Source organism: Thermobia domestica, chromosome 2, assembly GCF_964235325.1.
Source record: "Thermobia domestica chromosome 2, izTheDome1.hap1.1, whole genome shotgun sequence".
Taxonomy (NCBI): Eukaryota; Metazoa; Arthropoda; class Insecta; order Zygentoma; family Lepismatidae; genus Thermobia; species Thermobia domestica.
This window is the reverse complement of record NC_137455.1, coordinates 278,658,533-278,679,342: the sequence shown is the minus strand read 5'-3', so window position 1 is coordinate 278,679,342 and position 20,810 is coordinate 278,658,533. Positions and strand designations below refer to the sequence as shown.

The 20,810-nt window shown below is 36.9% G+C and overlaps 1 protein-coding gene across 6 annotated transcripts in view; it reads right to left on the bottom strand.

Annotated features, from left to right (window-relative positions):
- LOC145678517 (BTB/POZ domain-containing protein 17-like) overlaps window positions 1–20,810 on the bottom strand; it is a 61,681-nt gene that overhangs the window by 6,215 nt on the left and 34,656 nt on the right. For all 6 annotated transcript variants that reach the window (XM_081748762.1, XM_081748760.1, XM_081748761.1 and 3 more), the window contains 3 exons: window positions 17,453–17,632; window positions 9,977–10,096; window positions 6,258–6,394 (listed from right to left, as the gene is read on the bottom strand). In XM_081748762.1, the coding sequence (XP_081604888.1) occupies window positions 6,258–6,394; window positions 9,977–10,096; window positions 17,453–17,632 (437 nt within the window). The remainder of the gene's footprint in view (window positions 1–6,257; window positions 6,395–9,976; window positions 10,097–17,452; window positions 17,633–20,810) is intronic.

Below are 20,810 nucleotides of genomic sequence, written 5' to 3'. Positions count from 1 at the left end.
AGTATAGTAGAGGTTTATAGTAATGTGAAATATAAATATACATTTTCTCCTATATCTTGGAATTTGATTCCTATAGAATTAACAATTTGTTTCGATTTCCTCGCGGCACACCAGCGGCACAGCGGTTGGGAAACGCTGATATAGTGTATGGAAAGTAAGTTGATTTATCCATTTTCTCGCGTAACTACAGTCACCTGCATTAACTATGGAGCACAAATCCTGTTTTACATGGCAACTTTCTAATAGGAACAAATTAATCGTCCTTTAAAATGGTTCAAATAATTGACAAGTCACTTGAATGGAAAGTAAATTGGATGCTTATAGCGCGGTGCCGATTGACACAAAAAGTTAAATATTGCGCAGGTGCTAAAATACGAGGTCCGACAATAAAGTAATGAGATGTTTTTCCAGCTGATGCTGGCAACTCTGCAGACTGAAGCTGCCGGCAGCGTGTGACCTTGGGCCTGCTCCACTAGCACAGCACATGGCACTCACGAAATATTATTCACTGTGGAGTTAGAGGTTGAAGAGTGCGATCGTGTGTTGGACCCCTGTCACAATGGAAGCACGTAATATTGAGCAGCGCTACGCAATATCCTTCTGTGTGAAACTTGGTGAGACAGCTGCGGTAACGCTGGAAGCTTCAGCAGGCCATCAATGGCACAGGTGTATCGTTGGCACAAAATGTTTGCGGAAGGCAGAATAAAATCGAAGATAAACACCGCAGTGGGAGACCCACAACACGAACGGAAGATAACACAGACAGGATGAGGGAACTTGTGCGAGCGGATAGACGATTAACTGTAAAAATGATCGCGAATGAACTGAACATGAATCGAGAAACAGTGCATCTGATATTAACTGAAAATTTGGGAATGCGAAAAGTGTGCCAAACTGGTTCCGAAAAATCTCACACAGCCACAAAAAATGACCGGAGGACCGTAGCGGCTGATTTGTTGGACCAAGTGAAATCTAACCCGGATTTACTGAACAGAATTATCACTGCTGATGAAAGTTGGTGTTTTCAATATGACCCCGGAACGAAACGTCAAAGTGCGCAACGGTGTTCGAAAGATTCAACACGACCAAAGAAAGCCCCCATGTCGAAGTCCAAGGTGAAATGCATGTTTGTGTCGTTTTTTTGACTCCAAGAGAATTGTCCATAAAGAGTGGGTACCTCCAGGCAGACAGAAATCAACATTTCTACATAGAAATTCTCGAGAGACTTCGAAACCGCGTCCGTCGTGTTCGTCCAGAGATTGCTGACACCTGGATCCTCCATCACGATAATGCACCAGCCCATACTGCACTGTCTGTTCGGCAGTATTTGGCATCAAAATCCATTACAGTGCTACCACACCCTCCTTATTCACCGGACATCGCCCCGTTTTTTTTTTTCTGTTTCCAAAGGTGAAAGCAGATCTTAAAGGACACCATTTTGAAGCAGAAACAGATATTCAAACAGCTGTAACACGGGCTTTGGCAGGCATCCCAAAAGATGACTTCCAGATATGCTACCAACAATGGAAACGCCGATGGAGTAAGTATGTGCAGGCACAATGGGAATACTTTGTGGTTGGTTAAAAATCTAAGTATTTTTATATATATATATATATATATATAATTCTCATTACTTTATTGTCAGCCCTCGTACGGAGTGGGTTATGGATCAGGAATTGGAAGAAGATGGGATGTCATTCTATAAGGGCTCCATAACAGTTACTACGAACACTGTTGGAGCGTTGAACAGTGTGTTTTGTGTGCTCGTATTTATTACGAAATGAGGTCAGGTCATGAGAGACACCTCTTGTTCAACGCTGGTGCGGAGCCGACTGACACATTTGAATTATGTACTTTGCGCAGGTTAGAAAACTTGGAGTGGGATGCGGACGGGGCATAGGAAGTGAATCAGATGTCATTTCACACACTGTAGCAGTTACAACAGACCTTAGGAACAATGTCAGCTAACAATGAAATATTGTCTGATCAATCGCTGCACTTTCATAACTCAATTACTTTCGTAACGAGTACAACACAGAAAACACATTGTTTAACACTCCAACAATGTCCATGGTCATTGCTATGGTATTCTTATGAACTAAAAGATAACCAAGAAAGTTCTTCCGCTTTTTGTGGAGGTCTGTGTTCAATTGCCCCTCACACTGTGAGTTGTATGCGAATGGATATAAGGCGAAGGTCAGTTGTTGATGTGGATATATCCAACATACTACCTGGTTGTGGCAGTTCAGTTACACCGTGAACTTGCGTAAGGACAGAGTGAACATAGGACCTCCACAGAGCGTCATACGGACGTGTATGCTGTACGAGTTCAAACTGGAGTCATACACCGCTGCAATGGGGCGGAAGATATGCCAGGCCTTTGATGAGGGTGTCGTGATTATGTTGAGAGTGCAGCGATGGTTTAACAAGTTCAAGAACAGTGATGAAACACTTGAAGACGCATCACGTGCCGGAAGACACAACACATGTACAAAATGAAGATCTTCAGGCAGCAATTGAGGCGAACAGTGGCCAGACATGTGAGGATCTGGGACTACAATTCAGTGGAGTAACCATTCGGCAACACCTCCATCAACTTGAGGAGCACTACAAGTTGGGTCGATAGGTCCCATATGATCTGACTCCGAGCCACAAGGTAACGCGAGCAGACCCTTGTGTTTCTTTGTTGTCTCGTCTGAGGAGGGAGCCATTTCTAAACAGTGTTGAAATGTGATGAGAAGTGGAGCCTGTACGAAGCTCCGCGGCGCCGTCGTTATTGGTTACCATCCCATGACCTCGTTCCACAACAGCCAAAACCAGTATTGCACCAGAAGGAGGTCCTCCTGTGTGTTTGGTGGGCTGCTCGCGGCATCGTGCATCGGGATCTGCTACCAGCTGTCAAGCATCAATGCAACTGTGTACTGTCAGCAATTGAGCAGTGTTCAAGAAAAACTCAAAACTCTGAAGCCAGCACTTCTGAATCGCAAAGGGGTCCTCCTGTTACAGGATAACACAGCCCCACGTGGCTAGGATCACGCGGGACACCATTCTACGCCTTGGATGGGAAACACTATTACATCCACCATACTCCCCGGACATTGCACCGTCCGATTATCAACTGTTCCGTTCCTTGGACAATCACCTTAGAGGGCGCCAGTTCAAATCCCTAGTAGAGATGCAAAATGCACTTGATATCTTCTTCGTTTCACGGCCCACCAAGTTCTACTGCGTTGGAATCCATGGCCTTCCAGAACGTTGACTGAAGGTCGTCGATGCTGATGGGAATTATTTTTGATCTTCCAGTTACATCTTAGGTGACATATCGATGTTCGAAAGTGGTGAGTGAAAAAGCGACAGAACTTTCTTGGTTACCTTTACAGTATCTTATCCTTTTCCAATACAACATCCACAACCCATTCCAAGCTATCACGCCTGCGCTTTGTCAGTCGGCTCTGCGTCATCCTGTATAAAAAACAGCATGTGGATTTAGTATATATGTTCCTAGCAATATAAGAAAAGAACTTTTGTTATTGCTATTATTCTGTGTTTTTGTTAATACTGTTGACTAAACAAAATGTTTTCCCCTTATATTTGTAAGTAATTTTGTACTTGCTGAGTAAGTTCCACTTTAGTATATTAGTATTGTAAGCTGTGTAGCTTTTATAAAAGAAAGGAGCCGGAGAAGCCCTGAAGGAGTTTGTTGTTTGGGTAATCGTTTCCTGAATGCTAGGTAAGAATTTTTTTCGTCTTCTGAACACTAAATATGAATCCTGTAGTTTCCATAAGTAAACCCATATTTTATTTGTATTTATTTATTTATATGTTAATTTTTACGACCCTACTGAATACTCAATCACTAAATACGCTAGGTGATTTTGACACGTATAAAAGAGATAGCACTTTAATATGCATAAATGAAATAGCTGTTTTATGAATTATTTGAAATTCACAAATTACATGAGTGAAGAGGCACTGATTATGAGGCTGGTTAAGATGGAAATTTAAGGAACGTGAGTGTAAATCAACTTTGGAAACAAGATTGGCATTAAGTTTATTAATTTTAGCGAAGGGAATTATATCATTTGAAAATGTTATATAACATCTTAATAGGTAAATTACATTTGTCTTATATTCAAAATTTTTATGTTCAAAGAAGTAACAAAGAATTTTTTAATTTTTAGATATGAACTCAAATTGGCAAAAGAAACTGACTTGAAAAGGTCAAAAAATATTCTCGTACAATATCTTTAATAATGATTTACACTATTTTAAGAAACAATATCTTTTATATTATTTACTAGTACAGATTGCATGTTTCTGCATGTTATTAATGATTTAGCATGTTTTTAATGTTTTTAAAAGCGTGTTATTTGTGTATTATTTTAGTTTATTATTATATTTGTTGTTCTATTGCATTTTTATGTACTGTGGAAATTGCAACAGGATTGTCATCTGATATTTCCTTACTCAATTTTAAAAAATAAATAAATAACTACATGAACTTTATCAGATAGCGACAAGATATCTATAAAAGAGATTTGTGACCTTTATGACCGAATATAGACAACTTCAATTTAGGAAACTCACTCCATTGTGCTGACTGAATAAGTTAGTGGATGAACATCGTGAAAGACACTGTCCTACTTAAATACCTTCTTTCCCATTTTAAACATCAGTTGTCATTGTTGTTTTGAATGTCAACCACACATTGATGAAAATCTGACTTTTTATCATAATCATCTACAAAGGCGACAGCATTTGATATGAGTGAGATTTGCAATATGCCATTTCGCACGGCATTACTAAGAAAAAAGATATGCAAAGCTTAGACCTAAGTACAAATGATGTGTTGTAAGTTTCTCTTTTCATTTTTATCATAATATGAAATCACAAGAAAAAGATAAAAAGAAAACATGTAATAAAAAGGACTTACAATAAATGATGCGGTAACAATATCACAAGCACTCGTAGCATCAGCCAAATCAAATGTGTCTAAAGAATGAAGCCTGTCTATTCCACCTGTGCCCTCGGAAAATATGTGAATTATACTTCGGCCCCACCCCCGTCGCCCTCTGACGGATGAAACCCTCCCTTTGCGTAGGGAAAAGATGTGAATGACCTCAGCTGTGTTGCCAATTTGTCATTCAGTCGTTTGATCTCGACGAGTGAAGATCGTAGGTTACTTCGAATGGCTAACAAGACAAAGCACAGCGAAGTCCGTGAAATAATTCACTGTGGCAACGCTTCCGCATCCAACAATGGAAAGATCTCGACCGCAGCAACTTGTTCCTCCTCTTTCGAGGGACGTACGGAAAAACACACATCGATACTAGCGCCAGGAGGGGCACACTTGAAATAGTAAGGTTCTAGTTTCAATTGCTGCACTCATTCCCATATATCCAATATCGAAAGTAAAGTAAGCACTTACTACTTAATGAATAAAAGTTTACCAATTTGTGCTTTAATACTGAAAAAGTAATCAGCTTGACCATCTAACTTATAGAAGCAACAACTTGTAAGAAAACCCCACCTCACATCCCCAGACTGCAGTTTATATTTACTACTTAATATACTAACATTCAGCAGCAAATAAAATCACGTCGTAAAACAAAACATGGAGCATTCAAAATTGTATTGTTACGAGTTGTTCGCTTTTGAAGACAACTTTCGACAAAACTGGCTGGTTTCGTTGGTATAAATGTAATCTTACTTTTCATAGGAATTACCTTCCCCACTGTTTTGCTTGCTAAGGCTGTAACTCAGATGACGAATAATACCATACACCACTTCCAAAATTTCATTTTATACATATAGAAATATGTTACTTCTTATTTCATTACTGTAAGCTTGACACTGACTTTCAAAACCATATCAGATACTTACCTTCTTATTTAGCGAGTACGAATTCTCTTGATTTTTCTAGGTCACGATTTACATATTTCCAGGTCTATGTAATAATGTAAGAAAGCAAAGTGTTCCTCTTTTACTATGCAAATACATGTTATGTACCGATCTTTTCCAGGATTTTAAGCTTTTCATGAAATTCCCTGACTTTTACAGAACGTTTTACGAGTAAACTGAATTCCCTAAACTTTTCTAGGTTTTCCAGGTCGGTGGGAACCGTGATAATTCAGTTCCCGCTCAGCTCTGTTACCCATAATGGTGGATAATACCATAAACCACTTCCAAATATTACTTTGTATATGCCCAATTGGAATTCGTCTCATTGTAAACACGTACAAAAATGTTCCACTTACCTATACAGTGCCATTTCATTATGAACAACCAAATCATTATGTTGAAGAAAGCCAACAAGGACATCAAGTTCAAAGTTTCCGAAGTCCGATGTTTCCGCTATAACCTCTATGTTCCATTTTATGAAATTTTGGCACGCCTGTTAGTAAATAAATACAATGAAACATACAATAAGCTGTGCATATATTAATGTATGATTCGAACAGAAGAATCAAAGCGAAATGAATTACTTAAATACTTAAGAAAAAAATTGAAAGAAAAAGTGTACCCTAAGCCTTCTTGCAAAATGTTTCATCAGACAGGGAGGGCAAGAAGTACAAAGAAAAGAAAAGAAAAATTAAAGAATAGAGATACAGCCACGACGCTCACCTAGAAGCTCCACAGCTAGTTTTCTATTCTTTCTTCTATATATGCCAATAACAAGGGGGGGGGGGGGGTATCTGTCGCCAACTGAGTGAAATCTAATTTATTTCTTACTCAAATAGCATTGTCAGACCGGTTACTTCGATGACAACTGAAGCCGTCCCTACGAAATGGCAAAATTGGCAACAATGCATAACGACAAAATACGAGCTAATGTAGTAAAACGGCTATCAATTTTGAATTCAGTATCCTGAAACTAGTCAGAATCAGAGGTTTTCCTTTCTGTAACTAAACTTACGTCGGCCAGTGTTATTATTATTATTATTATTATTATTATTATTATTATTATTATTATTATTATTATTATTATTATTCGGTTTAAACTGTTTTCGACTTAATAATCTGGCGGCGTTCTTAGCAAGAGTAGATTATTTGAAGAGTTCTTCTTCTCCAAAGAATTTCCTGACTATATGACAAGTGTCTTGTATTACTGATTTTTGTAGATTTGTCAGATGTTTTGCGTTTATCTATTCCAGATGCGTTACAGTACTTTTAGGGACAATAGCCGAAGCTGAGATAATGATTGATGTTATTGTAATTTTCTGTCATTTTCATAACTTTTTGATTTCGTCTGCCAGGTCTTTATATTTGTATTTTCGCACTAAATGTTGTACGAATGTTATGAGTCAATGGCACCACTACATCTATAAGAGTTACTTCTTGGTCAATTTAATTGATACTAATAATGTTGGGTCTATTTGCAGAAACAGTTACGTCCGTTCTGATTTCTCAATCCTAGTAGAATTTGTATTTATTGATTTCAAGTACTAGACTTGGCTGGTATTTGTAGTACGGCTTGATATCGGTGATTAATTCCATGTTATGTGCCAAAAACTGGTGAATTCTTTTTGTAACATTGTTGTCTTTTCAGATAGTTTGTGGACGTCAGTATATGGCATGAACCTTATGATGTGTTCAACTGTTTCTGACATGTCTTCGCATTATCTGCATTTTTCATCCGATGTTTCTTGCTTCAATATGTATTTACAGTAGTTTCGGGTTGATATCACTCGGTGCTGGATGGCCATCATAAATCCTTCTCTTTCGGAAAAGGAGTCCAATTTTCTTGTGCCAGGCAGTTGCTTGTCGTTTATTTGTGTTACTATCCTCTAAAAGATTCTTAAAGGTTCCGTGGAGTTCTTTTTGACTTCCATTTGCAACACTTTTGTTCATTTGATTCATAGTTTGTGGTGAACTCTGTCATGCCTAGATGGAGTGGTGTAGCTTTTGTGTCTGCATCGCATATTACATGAAATAGATGACATAAATACCTGCCAACCTAAAACGAATCAAATTACCGCTAAGAGTAATGCGAGTGCTATAACAACACGGATATTATCTTTATATAATCCTGTCTTATTAACACCAACACAAATACACTGTACTTTAAAAAGTTTCTAAGTCCGTTTTTCCGTTATTAAAACCAGAGTCCCGTAGGAAAGTCCTTAAGAAATAGACGCCGACGCATCTACCATGTAAAAAATTTTCAGTTTGTGTAAGGTAGAGCAATTATCGTACTCGGGAAATTGGACTTTCCCATCACCTTTTATTATAAAAGATCCTCTTGAATACAGAAATATATTACAATAGTTAGTTTTCTCTAATACTTTAGGTAAGAAAGTGGAAAGAACCCAATGGCCAGGCGTCGTAGGGTTTTTGTAGGTGAGGTTACTCTCTTTGACCAGGCGTCGTGAGAGGGAATTTTTGTGTGATTAGGTGTCTCTCGATGACCGGGCGTCGTGAGAGAGAAAGGGAACCCAATGACCAAGCGTCGTAGGGCTTTTAGGAAAGGTATCTCTACTGACCAAGCGTCGTGAGAGGGTAAGGTGTTCCCAATGGCTAGGCGCCTTAGGGCTTTTGGTGGTTTGATCAACCTGTGGAGATTGATGCTTCTTGAGGCGTGCTGCTGACTTTTATCCTAAAATGTCGGCTACCTTCGGTGATCTCCGTCTTGCCGACTCCTGGCGATTGTGGGCGACACCTCTTCGATACTGTCGTCTGCGTTGTATTTGCTTGTTGCAAACACGTGTAGTATACACACGGTTACAGGATGATGTGACGACATGCAAAACCTTACAATATTCATAAGTTTTCTTAGTGGAAGTATTTCATTCGTGTCCTTATTCATGTATTTGCTGTAAAGAGCACAGAATTCTATTTGAATATCCTTCATAAATCTGGTGTCTTGTATTTCAGTTTCCGCTGTTTGGCTTTGAACTGTGAGTCTACGTATTCTCTTCTCGGGTTCTCAGGTGTCGTTAATCTTAGGTTACGTGGGCCATTTTCTTCATCATTTTCGCCATTGATTTTTTTTTCTTTTCGAATTTGGTTTAATTCTACTTCTGTGAGCAGGTTGTTGGTTGTGATTGCTCTTCTTCTGTCTACCAGGCTTTGCTCGCTAACATTTGTGGATAATTCTTTGTAAAGTTCAAGGAAAAGATGGTGAATGCATTCCTGTAGTCAATCATGTTGCTTTCAATAATAATAATAATAATAATAATAATAATAATAATAATAATAATAATAATAATAATAATAATAATAATAATAATAATAATAATAATATTTCTTCCCATTCGAAACGAGTGAAGTCAAACTATTCTCATTTCTTTTTAATTGACTTTAGCTTGAATTAATTCCAAATGCATTGATCTTATCACGGTCCAAATATATCGAAAGAACGAGCCTACTGTTAATAAAACAATTTCTTGTTCAATATTGCTTATATGATTCGGATCCCATGTTAAACTGATGTCCACTTCGTTAATACATCTCGGTGCTTAAAGGGACACTAAACTTAAGTCTAATTCAATCTATATGAAATAATATATTATCTGTGGACGCTGACTATAACCACTGATTAAAATTAATTTTGTACTCAAAGTATTTATTTATTTATTTATTATTATTATTTTTTTTAAATCTTGCTTTCATCAAAATCGTACACAATATTCCTTTCATATTCTTGAAGGTCTTTTAATTACAAAAGCGCATTTTCCTACAATTTGTGACTTACTAAATGAAATCATTACTTTTCAATGATTTTACATGATTTATTTTATTACTTTCATAACAGTTAGATACTTCACGCATAAAATTTTGAAAACTAACATCAAAAGTTTAAAAAATACAAAATACATTAGAAAAGACATGCATCCAATATATGCAATGGTACGAATTAGTAAATGAATTCGGCAAAGCAATTCTAAGAAAAATGCATAATTTCTTATAAAATTTTAGTACAAGGAAGAAATAATCTCACAACTAACATACAATACCATAATAAGAAGTAAATTACCTGAGCAACCTGGTAGTGCCCACATGTCAATGTGTACTGAAGCCACGACACTAACTGATTATGGGTTGCAGCATGGGCAATATGGATACACATGTAATCAAGACACAGCTTTATGAGATCCTGAAAAGATACAAGTACATAGTGTTTGATAGAAGATTTACAATCACGTCTCTGACGAACGAAATCAGGAATATAATTTTAACTTAAGGGAAATGTTTTCCCGATACCTTATAAGGAAATAAATCAATTAATATTAAAAGAAAAAAAAAGAGAGAGAGAGAAAAGAAAAAAACTCCTGAGCTACTAAGACAAATACTTAGTTCTGTACAATGGATAATAATGTTTTTCTACTAAAAGTAACTGCCATCTTCAGGGGGGGAAAAATAATGGAGAGTAGCTTAAAAAAAATTAAGATTAGTGGCTTCAAAAAATTAAGTTTAAACGGAGGAAACCTAGTTTGTACAAAGCTGCACACCGCGCACAGAGAAAACGAAAAATTGATGGTGAGAAGAAAGAAGTGATGCCAATAATGTTAAGACTTCGGAAACAACAAATTTCAAGGGTTATGTCCTAAGCTACTTTGGAAAACTGTTACTGAGATTACGCTGAAACTACTTTTAAAATAACTGTATTTACTGTGTTTATCTGGAACAAGGAAGAATTGACACAAGACTGGAAGGAATCAATCATTGTTCCAATTCACAAGAAAGGCGACAAAACTGACTATAATAATTATCGAGGCATTTCTCTTCTGTCAACATCTTATAAAATCTTCTCAAACATTCTATTAGCAAGATTGACCCCATACGCAGATGAAATTATTGGAGATTATCAGTGCAGATTTAGACGAAATCGATCAACTATCGACCAAACATTTACCATTCGACAAATACTCGAAAAGAAATGGGAATACAATACCCCGGTACATCAACTATTTATTGATTTTAGAAAGACTTACGACTCGGTTAGGAGAATAGCATTGTACAACATTCTTACAGCATTTGGAATACCGAAAAAGCTAATTAGATTAATTAAGATATATTTAAATGAATCCCAAAGTAAAGTCCGGGTAGGAAAATTTTTCTCCACAAGCTTAAACGTCGAGAATGGCCTGAAACAAGGAGATGCGTTGTCGCCATTATTATTAAACTTTGTTCTGGAATACGCTATAAGGGAAATCAAAGATAACAACCAGGGCCTCGAGTTGAATGGGGCTCACCAAGTTATGGCATATGATGATGATGTAAATTTAATAGGGGATAACTGGAGAACAATAGAAAGAAATGCAAAGGTTATTAAACGCTTGCAGGGACATGGGTTTAGAAGTAAATGCAAAGAAAACTAAATACATGGAAGTTTGTCGGGATTGTAATACGGCAAATTATGGATGCGTTAAAATATCGAATAATACTTTTGATCAAGTGGATACTTTCAAATATCTAGGATCAATGTTAACAGACGAAAACCATATTTACGAAAAAGTTAAATGTCGACTAAAAGCAGGGAATTCGTATTATTATTCAGTTCAAAATCTCTTGTTGTCGCGAATTCTGTAGAGGAATTTCAAACTTAAAATATATAAAACGATAATCATGCCTGTTCTTTTATATGGTTGCGAAACATGGTCGCTTACTTGGAAGGAAGAACATAAATTGAAAGTATTTGAGAACAAGATCCTGAGACGAATATTTGGACCCAAGAGAAACGGGAATGTGGAATGGCGGAAATTTCATACCGAGGAATTGCATAATTTATACGGTTTACCCAACATTGTTAGGGTCATCAAATCTAGGAGGCTCGGGTGGGCAGGTCATGTAGCCAGGATGGAAGAAAGTAGGAACGCTTTCAAAATCTTAACTGGAAGACCAATCGGAAAACGACCATTAGGAAGACCTAGGCGCAGATGGAAGGACAATATTAAGATAGATCTCGCAGAAATAGGAATACAAAGTAGAAACTGGATCCAATTGGCCAAGGATAGAAGTGAGTGGAGAGCTTTTGTGAACGCGGCATTGAACCTCTGGGTTCCATAGGCCACAGAGTTAGTTAGTTAGTTTTAGTATTTAATGTGTGTTTTCTTGTTCTGATTAGGAAAGCTTCACAAACACTTTCTTCTGTTATTTTATGTTCGGTGAAGAAATTTAATAAATTAAATTTGATGAAGTTATCTTCAATAGTTTAGAAATAAGAATATCGCCCTACAGTAGACAGCCACTTTCAGTTTGCTGAAATTATTGGAAAAATCTCTAATGTACAAGATTCTAATTATCTCATTTTATCTTACATATATGATCAGTTCGCATACCTACATAAATTAACTAAACTCTTCACCATTATAGTAATATTTCTACTGTCTGATAAACGAAAATAACACAAATGAAATGAAATTATTGTCTTACGTGGGCAGAAACATGAGAGCCCTGAGAAACTCCACGGACATGATGCTGTCCACCATAAACTCACATGTTCTGGGATAAAACAAGGGAGCCCTTGCACCAGAGGGGGAGCACTCTTCCAATGGACAGCCATGCCCCTCAGAAAAAAGCATAATTTATATACAACTTGCATGTAAAATACGCTATATTCTTTCGTTGATTCTATTCTTGGAACACGATAACAATTTTCGCTATTGTATTGTAATGAAATTTTATTTCCTTCTTAAACTATATCGCAACTCTGAATTAGACGTTACTTTGTCCATAGTGGATGTAACAATCTCAAATTCAAAGCGTATGGTTCGATCAATTGTGACCCCAGTTACCCCTAAACTTGCGCAAGAACCAAAATGTACAGCGAAATTTTATCATATGACGTATATCTACATTTGATGCACTCTATACGTTATCTGATTATGGTAAGCAAACTATCCTTTATGGTATAGAAAATGAAAGTTTTAACCAGGGTTGCAGTGCCGAAGCGCTTGATGGGAGATAAGAGAATCAAAAACACAAATTTAGCACAAACACAAAACTGAAATCAAATTATAAAAGCCATAGCATAGTTTTTGCAATTTAGATTTTATTTTTATCGCTGATCAGTTCCACCTTCATTATGCGGTGGAACTGGTACTCTTTTATTTTGTATTAATGTTCACAAAATCCCTCTAATGTTTTTATTTTAAGAAAAAGAAGATTAAACATAACATTTCGTTTAGGAACATTAAATTTTAAGTTTCTACTTCTATAAAATCTTAAATTATGTTGCAGAAATGAAAAATTTAAACCAATTTGAATTATCATTCGAATTTTGGAAATTCGAAATTCTGAACTCGAGTCAACTTACTTTCTGCGCTAACACGTATTTTTTCCTGATTTTGTACCGAAGCATCGCCCCGCTCCGCTCTGGCTCCACTACACACCTGTTTTTAACATCTTTTGCGTTGATTTATTTGATTTGTGAATCTGATATGTCCCTTTTTTCACAGGGGAAGCATCGTCTGAGGAATAGGCTTCTGAAGAAAGAAAAAAAAAATAAGTTTCTATTTATATACTTGCCAAACTGTCTTCTTCCTTTATTTAAGAATACTTCTAAGTTTTAAATTTAGAAGTATTCTTAAATACAAGGAAGAAGACAGTTTGGCAAGTATGTGAATAGAATCTTGATTCTTTTCGTCAAAGGCTATCCCTCAGACAATGCTTTCAGTGTAAAGAAAGAGAAATACCAGGGTCATAAATCAAATAAATCAACGCAAAATATGTTGACACTTTTATTTTCTACAAAATGAAAACTTTAACATATCATTTTATCCATCATGGGTTTTTCTAACAGACAATTGAAGAACAGCATACTATAACACTAGGAACGAGAAGAGCAAGCAACACCCAATTGGTAGCCAATATCTTATAGTGCAAAGTAAAATAATTAAACTAGCCTACCAGTCAGAATACCAGAATAAGAAACGATGATTGTACTCTTCGAGTATCATAAGTGACGACACAATGCCGAAGTTCATTTACTTTAGCTGTATGGGGGTTTTCTTGTGGTAAAAGTGCAGGAGACAAAAAGAGATTGAACGATTAATACTGGTAAAGAAATTAACCAATAATACATATATATATAAATTAAAATGTAATAAATGAATGGGACATAATACAGAACAAACAGTGTATGGAAGAAGTGTAAATGATAAGAAAATAATAAGGCATAATCCATATCAATTTATGCACGGGGATTACCTTGATAGTCTTAGATGTAACTGAATTGAACAGATGTTAAATTTCTGGATAAAATAAGAAACCCGTATTTGCTTGTTCAAAAAAAAAAAAAAAAAAAAATCCTAGTCCGGGATACTGGCCACCAAATATAATGCCTTGAGTGCCACTTTTCACGTGTGATTTTCGGCAAAATATTAAAATGCTCTATTTCGAAACGGTTCAAGATATTTTACTGCTTTTTGTTCTATTTGAAAAATAATCATTTACTGATTCAAATAAAACCCTCTGTTTCGAAAGATGTGCATAAGCACCCGTGCTGCATATATATATATATATATATATATATATATATATATATATATATATATATATATATATATATATATATAACTTTTTTTTATTTTTTTATTTATTTATTATTATTATTATTATTATTTTTTGAAAAATCAAAATGCAATCTCCAAATTTTTTTATTATTTATTTATTTTATTTTATTTTATATATACCATGCAGTGCTACATTCCATTCCACGATTATGCCTTTCAGGCTGAGAGAGACGAATAAGACAATGTGGAACCATTCAGGTTATTCCAAAACACAACAGAACCTTCTAGAATACTCACGAGCCATCCATTTAATTCCGTGTGTTTGGCCTAGCATATACGAGGGGGGTATCAAAAAGTTCCAAGTACTTTCCTTGATGTGGATGTCAGATTTGAGAATTAACGTTTCGAGGTTGACATACGCATAAAACCACTCAATAATATAAAAATATCTCCACTTCAAAGAGTTTCCACACTCTCACCATATCCGCCGTACCAATACCATCTGTGCCTTCCACCACATCATCCCCCAAAACTACTTTAAGATTCTTCCGTCAGCACTCACCACAACATCAATTTTATTGTTAAACGATTCAGTCATGTAAAAAAAAAAAAAAAAAAAAAAAAAATCACCATTGAAAAATACTTTACTCCCAATTCCTTACCCAATGTCATCCCAGCCTCCATTCCCTACAGAAACTAATGAATTTTTCTTACTCCATCACATGAAACCGACCCCCCTCCTTCTAAGTAGTTTACCTTTAATCTTCTCCAGACCTTCTTTACGAGAACTGGTCTCTTGAAAGATCCCACACCTCCAACTAAAGAATGCCGGAAACCTCCATATAAAACTTGTCCGATATTAGTCAAGAGTTTGATCTTTCAATATACCATCACAAAGATACACGTACTTGCTATTATTCCGTAGTGGCAATTTCTTCAAACTAATTTACATCTTTATACGCACCCACTATCCAGAATTTTACATTCACAAAAGTATATTTTCTCTATCAATTCACATCACCAACCACTGATACTTTTCTAGCGATCACATTCTCCATCCATATATCACAGAACACTTAACACTATATTTGACCATACCTTTCGCGAAGCATCTCCTAAGTCCCTTCCATAGACTTTGCCATATCCCCTCATTACACTTACTCCTTTTCCATACATTATTTATTTATTTATTATTTGTGAATTTCCTGTTTTACTTTACAATTACGTTTCCTACATAATTTTTAATCTGTATTATTTACCATTATTTTCTTTTTTCTAATTATTCATAGTTGTTATTACTTTTACTGATTTCTTTATTATTTTATATTTATTTCCAACTCTCTTACTATATAGTTTTCTCACCAGTATTTTCTCTTCGTTCTAGTGCACTCTTACCGTCTCATCCACTCCATCAATTTTATCTTCGTTCACTAAGCCTGGTAACCTATCGTATTACCTTGACTTTCAATATGGCGTCCACTTAGCCGTTTCAAAACTACTTCTCTGTTTATTATTTTTTGTTTCCTTTCGTTCCTACTTCTCTCCATATCTGATGAAGTAATTACGTTTCCACTACCTTCTAGTAAATCACTGTATAACTGTTCAGAATTCAATTTCCTCTTACAGCGATTCTTCTGCCCATCTGTTCTGAATTAACTGAAAACTAAGAAATCCACTTCAACATGTTACAGCACAAACACGACTTAAGACTTTGTTTATTTATTTACAAAGGGGTGCCGATAAAGATTGAGCCTTACCAAGAAAAAAAAATGATCTAGGAAGCTGAAATTAGCAGAGTATATACGACAGGATCTGTATATACTATGTTGCAAAATGCAATGTTCTATGATATTAACATCCTTTTCTTTTTCATTTCAGAAGTGAACATGGCTGCACCTCCAGCAAACTTCAGTCCAGAGGAGCATAGGACCGTCATGAAGTTTCTTTTTCTACAAGAAAAAGGTGTGACGCAGATCTACGATGAAATGGAACAAAACTTTAGGGGACCGTGGGCCGTCATATGCAACTGTCAAACGCTGGGTGGCGAAGTTCAGGACTGGCCATTTTGATGTTGAAAGTGCGAAACCCAGTGGCAGGCCTGATTCTGTGTCTGTTCCCGAAAATGTGCAAGCCATTTAGGACATGATAATGGAAGATCGTCGAATATCAGCCAAAAGGATTGTTATATGTTTGGGCATATCACGTGAAAGAGTTGGTACCATTATTCATAATGATCTGGATATGAGGAAGGTTGCAGCGAAGTGGATCCCGAGGTTGGTTTTCTGGAGAAACTTGTTAACGTGGATCTATTGCTATGATCCCGAGACTAAAGAACAGTCTAAGGAATGGAGGCACAGTTCTTCTTCTCGGCCAAAAAAGTGCCGTGTGCAGAGGTCTGCACAGAAACAAATGTCAACAATCTTTTGAGATAAGGACGGAGTTCTGCTGGTGGGCTATCTTTCAGTGGGTGTAACGATTAATGCAGTATATTACTGTGGTCTCTTGAAGTTGCGCGAAAATATAAAGGATAAACGTCATGGTAAGATCTCCAAACGTGTCCTACTTTTGCACGACAATGCCTCCTCACACATGGCATCTGAAACACAGGACACATTGGCCACCCTAGGCTTTCCAGTGTTGCCTCATCCCACTTATTCGCCGGACCTAGCTCCATCCGATTATCATCTGTTTCCGAATCCCAAAACAACGTCTCAAATGTCACCGTTTTCAGTGTGTTCAAGCGACAACTGATGCTACAGATGAGTAGTTACAGCAGCAGACAAAATACTTCTATTTACAATGACTTAAAAAGTTGCAGGCCAGATGTCGCACATGTATTGACCTACTAGGGGAATATATGGAATTCTGTGGGAGTTTCAGCTTCCTAGCTAAATTTTTTCTTGGTAAGGCTCAATCTTTATCAGCACCCCCTCGTATTTATTTTATTTTATATTATTTTATTTTATTGTATTTCTTTTTAAATCTGACTATCTCACCTTCACATTGTACTTGTCTGCAAGCGACAAAATCGGCATCACCACAGCATGATTAATATGAATTTGTCCAGTATAGAAATATCTGAGGAAATCACCGAAAACTTCACAACACGATGGAGTTTCCTGCAACACAACCCTGCTTTCCTGTGATTCTGTCCAGCGAGGATTCATCAACATCACCTGTAACACAATAAACTACATAAATATTACCATTCTAACAAAACAAATATCAGAACACCTTTATACTAGATATAATGAATGTTTATACCCTCTCAGCCGAATTTAATAATGTTTGAAACAACAAAATATACAGTACAACAATCGTGAAAAAAGAAACTTCGTTTATATTATGAAACAAAACCAAGTACAGTCTATAATACAAGCAACAGACTACAATGCAGCACATACAAAAATAAATACGTATCAATAAACACGAAAAGGTACTCACTTTTGCTCGTTCAAATTTTTATAGATTGTTTAAGAAATTATATTAAAAGTTTGATTTTAAACGTCGAAGAAAAATTTAAGCTATGTATTCTGTGAATCAGCTGAACGTTCTTATTTATAAGCGTAAACATTTAATTCCCACTACGCACCTCTTGACAATGCTTATATTTGTCAGCGAAAATTCGACGTTTAATATTCTAATAATCTAAATATTTGGACAAGCAAAAGTGAGTACCTTTGAGATAAGATCTTTCAACTGACTTGTATCAATAAATATGGAACAATTAATTGGTGAAAAAAAAATCATTGTGTAATGTAACCATGTGACACAAAAGAACATATACTAAAACATGTCTTTTGGTTTATTTGGACAGTTTTACTTTAAATATAATGAACGCCAAATACTTTTCGAGTCTATGGCTTCATTTTCCGTATTAAATTAGTGGTCTGAGTTTTGCGCTAAAATGAAAAGAAGAAGAGTGTACAAGTTCTCAGTGAAAGCAAATGTTAAGTGGGGGGGGGGGGTGTCGAAACGCTTATTTAGAAGGCCTAGAGGGAATTTGACTCATGCCAAGCATTCACGGGCTAATAAAATATTCCATGTTCTGTTGCAATGTGATAATAAGTCACGAATGCGGAATTAATTAAAGTGCTAATATGTGATATGTGTAAGAACGCCGTAAGTCAGCAACCAAGGTAAATATAAAATGTTAATGTAAATACCGCAATCGTACACTAACGACAATGAAGCAAATCCGAGGACAGCCATGTATCTTACTGACAAAGTATAATATACGAGATACGGGGCTTGGACAAAAAAAAAAAAAAAAAATCTAAAACGTTTGCAAAAGTGTGAAAATCATACCTAGTATTGTGTGGGGCCTCCTTTTGCGTCCAAAGCAGCTTGGATCCGACGTGGAATGAAAGTATATAGCTCCTGAATCGTGGTGTGTGGAATTTTGTACCATTGTTTCTCCAAAACATGCTCCAGTTCCTTAAGGGATGCTGGTGGAGGGTAATGAGACCGATCACGCCTTTCTCACTCAGACCACAATGGCTCAATGATGTTCAGATCTGGTGATTGTGGAACCCAGGGGAGAGGTGTGATAGCTCCTGGTCATGCTCCTCAAACCATGATTTCACCGTTTTTGCAGCGTGACAGGGTGACAAATCATCTTGGTAGATGCCATCACCATCAAGGAACAATATTTGGACCATGGATAGAAAATGGTCCCCCAAAATGGCCTCATACGCCTTAGCATTCATCATTTCATGCAGGACTATGATGGTACCTGCAGAAAACCACGAGCCCATACTGTAACAGAACCACCGCATGCTTTACAGTTGGGAGCAGACATTCTGTATCATAGACCTGCGACGGTGTTCTCCATACGTAAACACGACCGGTTGTTGGAAACAAGGTGAAGGTCGATGGCCTCATACGCCTTAGCATTCATCATTTCATGCAGGACTATGATGGTACCTGCAGAAAACCACGAGCCCATACTGTAACAGAACCACCGCATGCTTTACAGTTGGGAGCAGACATTCTGTATCATAGACCTGCGACGGTGTTCTCCATACGTAAACACGACCGGTTGTTGGAAACAAGGTGAAGGTCGATTGATCAGACCACATTACGTGTTTCCACTGCTCATGAGTTCACACCTTGTGGTCCTTGCACCACTGGATTCGCCTCTTCGCATTTACTGCTGTGACCAGAGGTTTGGGGATAGCGGCCCTGCCATGAATTTTCATTTTATGAAGTTCCCGTCGCACTGTTTTTGATGAAACCGGGATCTGTAGGCCGGAATTGAGTTCAGACGTAATTTTCATTGCAGTGGTCTTCTTTTTAGCTGCTACAATCCGTTTTAATGTCCTCCGGTCCCTATCTGATAGGATTGTCTTTCGACCACTGTTGTGCTTTACAGACGTCGTTTGCCCATGAATTGTGTATGCCCTCGTGACATTGGATACAGTGCCTTTCGATACATCCACAATGTTCGCCACTGTTGCCACTGACCAACCAGACGGGAACCAACGATCACGCCTCTTTGGAAGTCTGTCAGGTCGCCCATTTTACCTACCACTTTCACACCACGACACTCACAGGTGAACTGGTCACTGCTGAGGGAAGAGGAAGGTCCACATGACACATTGAAAACAAAAAAACGATCGGCAACCGCAACACGTGTTGCACAGTGGAGGGCCAAATTTAAGTGTCCTGTATGAAGTGTTTTTAGATTTTTTTGTCCAACCCCTGTATATCAAACGTTTGGGATCAAGAATTTTCATACATGTTCGCAAGAACTTCCAATATTCGCTACACAAAAAAAAAAAACGTTCTATTAATACTCAATTCGTGTTAGTACGTACAACTGCTGACAAGCGTGTCTGATGTCAGGTACTGCAGATCAACAATCTTTTCAACTACTCAGAAAAGGACTTCACTCACTTCTAAACATGAGTGAAAACACCTGTCAGTGTTAAAAGGTTTCGGTGAACTTAAACTAGCAGCAGAAAGATAAACAAAAATATTTAAAATACTATCCCAAGGCTTGAAGATACCCTGGATACGTGCATTCAGAAAACTCGTGCTCTTCTCGGTGGGTCTACTGTGCAAGAGCACGAAAAAGCAGACTCCAGGTAAATCAAATCAGACTTTTTACTCCAGGCAGACTAATCGTAGGTCTATTTATAACGTCAAATTGATCTACACTGAATATATATAAAATTAGAAACCACAATTTTTATTTCATGATCACACACTATGTTAAATTGCTAATGCCGATGCAGGTTTGCTTCTCTATTCTTTATTCAATACTGACTTACGTTTCGTGTAACAGTGATAATTATTTAGAATGTGAGGCAAAATTGTGATTATAATTACTATGAAAAGCCTTAATACTTC